Source organism: Octopus sinensis, linkage group LG19 (assembly GCF_006345805.1).
Source record: "Octopus sinensis linkage group LG19, ASM634580v1, whole genome shotgun sequence".
NCBI lineage: Eukaryota > Metazoa > Mollusca > Cephalopoda > Octopoda > Octopodidae > Octopus > Octopus sinensis.
The window spans coordinates 30,988,014-30,995,131 of record NC_043015.1 but is presented as its reverse complement, the minus strand read 5'-3'; the positions used below and the strand labels follow the sequence as shown (position 1 = coordinate 30,995,131).

Here is a 7,118-nt window from a genome sequence, read left to right as displayed (position 1 = left end):
GTGTATATGTTTGTGTGTCTGTGTTTGTCCCCTAGCATTGCTTGACAACCGATGCTGGTGTGTTTATGTCCCCGTTACTTAGCGGTTCGGCAAAAGAGACCGATTGAATAAGTACTGGGCTTACAAAAGAATAAATCCCGGGGTCAAGTTGCTCGATTAAAGGCGGTGCTCCAGCATGGCCGCAGTCAAATGACTGAAACAAGTAAAAGAGTATTACATATACTCCAATTTATTGGTTCTTCTCTTATCATTATTATTACTATTATTATTCTTATCACCATTACCATTACCATTCCGAAATATAACAATATCTGTTTCAACACACAACTTCACATAAAAAATCTTGCACAACAAATATATAAATATATCTAATTCTACAACAAATAATAATACAATAAATTGCTATAGTTTCTATCTTTTGTTGTTGTTATCTTATATGTCTTACGTAATTTAACCATTTTCTTGCAGGCTGGCAGCAGAATTAGTGATATTCATATTCTTGGGCATTTCTGTAGCTCGGACCAGACATGTATGGAATGCTGGTTTTATTATCTGGAGTCTGGTGGCTTGCATCTTCTCAAGGACACTGAGTAAGAGTTTTGTGCCTCACCTCATAATAATTAGGTAGTTTATTACAATTATATATTGGTTTTGAGATTTGTATATTTTTCATTGAGAATTTTTTATTATTATTATATTTAGTTCTTTGCCTATCATTATTTTTTCTAGGTTTTTTTATTGTATTGTATAGAAGTTTCTTCATTATTTATTATTAATTTCATATTATTATTATGCTTAAGGTCATCTTTATTTATTGTTTTAGTATCGTATGTATTTTTGTTTAATTCCATTTGTGCTATATAAGTTTTTAGTTTAGTATCCTTTATGTATTTAATATTTTGTTTGAATCCGGTAGCGGCTAAAGCTTCATTATAATAATTGGCATGATTATTAAACATTTCTTCATTATAAGATAGGTCTGATATTCTACTAGATATACTATTTGTCAAAATGTATTATAATTACTAATTAACATTTAGTTTAATATTATATCAACACCTGAGGGATAAAACTGGCACAATCATTAGCATGCCAAGCAAAATGGTAAGCGGCATTTTGTCTATCTATACATTCTGAGTTCAAATTCCACTAAGGTCGACTTTGCCTTTCATCCTTCCAGGGTTGATAAAATAAGTACCAGTTGATCACAGGGGTTGATGTAATCAACTTATCCCCTCCCCCGAAATTGCTGGCCTTGTGCCAAAATTTGAAATCAATATTATGACAGAACTTGAGAGTCACTGCTAGCTGAATAGATCCACCAAACGTAAATAAAAATGTTTTAGAGAAATTCATTTTCAGCAGGTTATGATTGCTTACCTCTGTACAGGTGGGGTGTGGTCATAGCTAATTACAAGTGTAGCTCACTATATACACTTCTCTGCAAATATAGTTCATCACGAGTGTAGTTCAGTTGAAGTATATTCCACTGTAAGTATTGTTCACTACAAATATAATTTGCTACAAATATACTCTTTTACTCTTTTACTTGTTTCAGTCATTTGACTGTGACCATGCTGGAGCACCGCCTTTAGTCAAGCAAATCGACCCTAGGACTTATTCTTTGTAAGCCTAGTACTTATTCTATCGGTCTCTTTTGCCGAACCGCTAAGTGACGGGGACGTAAACACACCAGCATCGGTTGTCAAGCAATGTTGGGGGGACAAACACAGACACACAAACACACACACACACCACACACACACACACACACACACACACACACACACACACATATATATACATATATACGACGGGCTTCTTTCAGTTTCCATCTACCAAATCCGCTCACAAGGCTTTGGTCGGCCCGAGGCTATAGTAGAAGACACTTGCCCAAGGTGCCACGCAGTGGGACTGAGCCCGGAACCATGTGGTTGGTAAGCAAGCTACTTACCACACTAGATATTTGAAACTAAGGTGGGATGGTCACCTTTGGTCATAGATTAACATTTAAGATAGGTTTGTTGGATCAGGGTTAACTTAGTGGTTAACAACAACAACTTTATGATTATACAAAAACCTTAATGATAAAAGAACCTTTAATTAATTTCTTTTTTTTTTCTTTTTTATCTTCATCTAGTTACCCTTGTCTTTTCCTATTTTATCAATAAATTCCATGGTGAAAGAATGAAAATTTTCTCTCTCAAAGAACAGCTAGTCATGGTGAGTATTTTTTTTTTAGTAATTTAGAAGCCTCTAGAAGGTCACTCTAATATAAAGCCAGATATGCAGGACATGTCGCTGAACATTTGGGGGATCTTTTACTTGCTCTTCTTATCAAGGGCACTGTCACATTCCTGAACTTGCAACAACCCATATTGACACTGGATATCTTGCCCTGGCTTGACCCTCTATCATGTCAGTAGGGTGGGGAGAGTCTGTGGGGTTCTGTGATTTTTAAGCTGTGCAATCACAAGCGAGGCAACTATCTGATGTCCAGTTGTGTAAGAGGGTGCCACTAATGCAAACCCAGGTGAAGCCAACTGCTCGTGCGATAACCTCATGCAGAAGCATTGCTGGCATTTTTTTATAGGCAATGGTCAGTGATGGTCTTCCTTGGTCACAAGTGGACATCCATCCTCATCATCATCATCATAATCACCATCATCATCATCATCATCACCACCACCACCACCATCATCATCATCATCATCATCACCACCACCATCATCATCACCACCACCACCACCACCACCACCATCATCATCATCATCATCATCATCACCACCACCGTCATCATCATCATCATCACCACCACCACCACCCACCACCACCACCATCATCATCATCATCATCACCACCACCACCACCACCACCACCATCATCATCATCATCACCACCACCACCACCACCACCACCATCATCATCATCATCACCACCACCATCACCACCATCATCATCATCATCATCACTACCACCATCACCACCATCATCATCATCATCACCACCACCCACCACCACCACCATCCACCACCACCACCACCACCACCACCACCATCATCATCATCATCATCATCATCATCATCACATCATCATCATCACCATCACTATCACACACATCACACACACACACACACACACACACACACCACACACACACACACACACACACACACACACATATATATACATATATACGACGGGCTTCTTTCAGTTTCCATCTACCAAATCCGCTCACAAGGCTTTGGTCGGCCCGAGGCTATAGTAGAAGACACTTGCCCAAGGTGCCACGCAGTGGGACTGAGCCCGGAACCATGTGGTTGGTAAGCAAGCTACTTACCACACTAGATATTTGAAACTAAGGTGGGATGGTCACCTTTGGTCATAGATTAACATTTAAGATAGGTTTGTTGGATCAGGGTTAACTTAGTGGTTAACAACAACAACTTTATGATTATACAAAAACCTTAATGATAAAAGAACCTTTAATTAATTTCTTTTTTTTTCCTTTTTTATCTTCATCTAGTTACCCTTGTCTTTTCCTATTTTATCAATAAATTCCATGGTGAAAGAATGAAAATTTTCTCTCTCAAAGAACAGCTAGTCATGGTGAGTATTTTTTTTTTAGTAATTTAGAAGCCTCTAGAAGGTCACTCTAATATAAAGCCAGATATGCAGGACATGTCGCTGAACATTTGGGGGATCTTTTACTTGCTCTTCTTATCAAGGCACTGTCACATTCCTGAACTTGCAACAACCCATATTGACACTGGATATCTTGCCCTGGCTTGACCCTCTATCATGTCAGTAGGGTGGGGAGAGTCTGTGGGGTTCTGTGATTTTTAAGCTGTGCAATCACAAGCGAGGCAACTATCTGATGTCCAGTTGTGTAAGAGGGTGCCACTAATGCAAACCCAGGTGAAGCCAACTGCTCGTGCGATAACCTCATGCAGAAGCATTGCTGGCATTTTTTTATAGGCAATGGTCAGTGATGGTCTTCCTTGGTCACAAGTGGACATCCATCCTCATCATCATCATCATAATCACCATCATCATCATCATCATCACCACCACCACCACCACCACCATCATCATCATCATCATCATCACAACCACCACCACCATCATCATCATCATCATCATCACCATCATCACCACCACCACCACCACCATCATCATCATCATCATCATCATCATCATCACCACCACCGTCATCATCATCATCATCACCACCACCACCACCACCACCACCACCATCATCATCATCATCATCACAACCACCACCACCACCACCACCATCATCATCATCATCACAACCACCACCACCACCACCACCATCATCATCATCATCACCACCACCATCACCACCATCATCATCATCATCATCACTACCACCATCACCACCATCATCATCATCACCACCACCACCACCACCACCATCATCATCATCACAACCACCACCACCACCACCACCACATCATCATCATCATCATCATCATCATCATCATCATCATCACCATCACTATCACACACATGCACACACACACACACACAAACACACACACACACACACACACACATACACACGTCAGTGTGTATCTATGCTTATGCTAAATTCCTATATTTCTCTGTTTCAGTCGTACGGAGGCCTCCGCGGTGGCGTGGCATTCTCCTTAGCACTACAACTTTCTGAGGAACACGTAACTCTACGTGGTATGTTCCTCACAACCGTATTGATGATTATACTTTTCAATGTTGTCATCCAGGTAAGAGTGATCAGCTTTCTACCAGAAGTTACTTCTGTCCTCTGTCCACAATCATCTCATGATAAATGACACACGATTGGAAAGGGATTCAAAATATCTACCAAGTAGTAACCTACTGCCCACATTAACACTATCTGTTCATTATCTTTATATATAAAACTGAAGTTGTGTGTGTGAGAGTCTGTCTACTCCGATTTAGATTCCTAACTACTTCCACATTTTGAGGTGCAGTTTAACCAAAAGCGGGTATCTTATAGTCGTGATTCATATCAAGCCCTTCTGGGTATTAGCATGCATCTACAATAAGTTTACGATTTAAAAAAAATTTACCATCATTTTTCTGCATTTTTAATGCATTTTTTGCTCGGTTTATATAAGGGAAGTAACTCTCTAAAAATGCTTATATAGTTATTTCCCTTACAAACCCGAGCAACGCCGGGCGATACTGCCAGTTTAATATATCACTGTATCACTGCATCAACCAGACTCCTGGATGTTACTATATGCCACGGGTCACAATGTGCTTCCAGTCCTTTCTTGATTGCCCTCTTCTTTTCCAACTTAACCTAAATCACTTGAGTAAATCCTCTTCCCATCATTATGGAATCATTCCAAATAGCCTTTTCCAATCTCTTGGATACCACTCGAGCAACTGCACAGGTCTTCTCTTATCTGTGAACCTTGCAACATGTCTGGACCAGTGGAACTTGTGTTTTCAATATTCTGTGTTTGTGTTGTTCCCTCTGCTTCATGTTCGAATTATCTACTTTCAGATATGTTCCTGCAATGATATTCCTAGCATGGATTTTTCCAAGGCTATGGAAAGATGTAATATATATTGGGGTACTTTTTTTAATAAGTAAGGTTAATGATTTGAGACAGATTTAACTGAGCTGTTATTTCTAGCTCATTCGGTGACCTTTGTTGATTCCATTTAGTTTCATCATTGGGTGGAATACCGATTGGAAATCACCTTATTGATAGACCGCCATCTTCAGATGCAAAATATAGGTTTTCAACATACAGGATACTCCATTATAATTTTTAGCAAATATTTCATGAGAACTAGAGAAAGAAAGAATTACATGTTGCTATTATTGTAGCAGAATGAACTTAGAGAGAAAAATGGAGCCACCTGAAATGGCTGTAATGCACTCATACATTGACATCCTTGTTACTTATTTGCTTTCATCATCATCATCATCATCGTTTAACGTCCGTTTTCCATGCTAGCACGGGTTGGACGGTTCGACCGGGGTCTGGGAAGCCAGGGGCTGCACCAGGCTCCAGTCTGATCTGGCAGAGTTTCTACAGCTGGATGCCCTTCCTAACGCCAACAACTCCGCGAGTGTAGTGGGTGCTTTTTACGTGCCACCTGCACAGGTGCCAGGGACGTCCGGCATCGGCCACAATCGGTTGGAGCTTTTAACGTGCCACTGGCACGGAAGCCAGCCAAGGCGGCGCTGGCAACGGCCATGTTCGGTGCTTTTTATATGCCACCGGCACAGAAGCCAGTCTGGGCAGCGCTGGCATCGGCCACGTTTGGATGGTGCTTTTTATGTGCTACCGGCGATGTGCTTCTTTCTGTTTTCATCTACCAAATCCACTTACAAGGCTTTGGTCAGCCAAGGGCTATACTAGAAGAAGACACTGCTAAAGCCAAAACCACATAGTTGGGAAGTGAAGCTTGAACTTATTGTAAAAAGGCATAGATATTTTGTGTGCCATTCTGCTCAACGTGCCACACTCATTTAAGTAATAAAATGTCTGTCTGTCATATTGATAAATAACTCATTGATGATCAAAAGGGCTACAAAGGAGTAGAGGAAGGTTAAAATGCCAAGGAGTGTTTACTGTTAGTAGAAGATCAGTATTTTTTTGGCACCTAACTGTCTGACAAATCAGACTAGAAACAGTATCCAGTTAACAAGATGACACAACCTTTGTCATTAGATTCAGTTATCTCCAGGGTTGTAATCCATAATCAAATAGCTGTGTCTATGATAAATGATATCAAATTTCAAATCGAAAATGTTTTATTTACTATCAATAATAGTTGAAAGTATTCAAACATTAGGACATGTGACGCAATATATCGGTGACAAATAGATTTCACTGTAAATACATATATTTGCGAAGGCTTGAAAGGCACCTCAGCTAGCAGGACTTGCTACCCCAGACTGATGATGAGCAAGACCCAGAAACATGCATGTCCCTAGGTGCTAGTCCTAGCTGGTGAGGGTGCTTGTCTCCCCTTTGCAAATATAAGGACACAGGAAATGTGTGAAAGCCGACAGGAAGCGTCGATGCTTCCTAGGGCTAAATAGCAGTGGTGTAATTCCCTTCACGGGA

At 40.3% G+C, this 7,118-nt stretch overlaps 1 protein-coding gene across 3 annotated transcripts in view; it reads left to right on the top strand.

The window, feature by feature from the left end:
- The window catches only part of LOC115222036 (sodium/hydrogen exchanger 1), an 80,373-nt gene that overhangs the window by 58,108 nt on the left and 15,147 nt on the right, over positions 1-7,118 (top strand). For all 3 annotated transcript variants that reach the window (XR_005002995.1, XM_036511145.1, XM_036511144.1), the window contains exons 14-16: positions 469-590; positions 2,141-2,223; positions 4,638-4,766. Coding sequence is in view for 2 of the 3 variants with exons in the window: in XM_036511145.1 (XP_036367038.1) it covers positions 469-590; positions 2,141-2,223; positions 4,638-4,766 (334 nt within the window). In the remaining variant the exon portion in view is untranslated. The remainder of the gene's footprint in view (positions 1-468; positions 591-2,140; positions 2,224-4,637; positions 4,767-7,118) is intronic.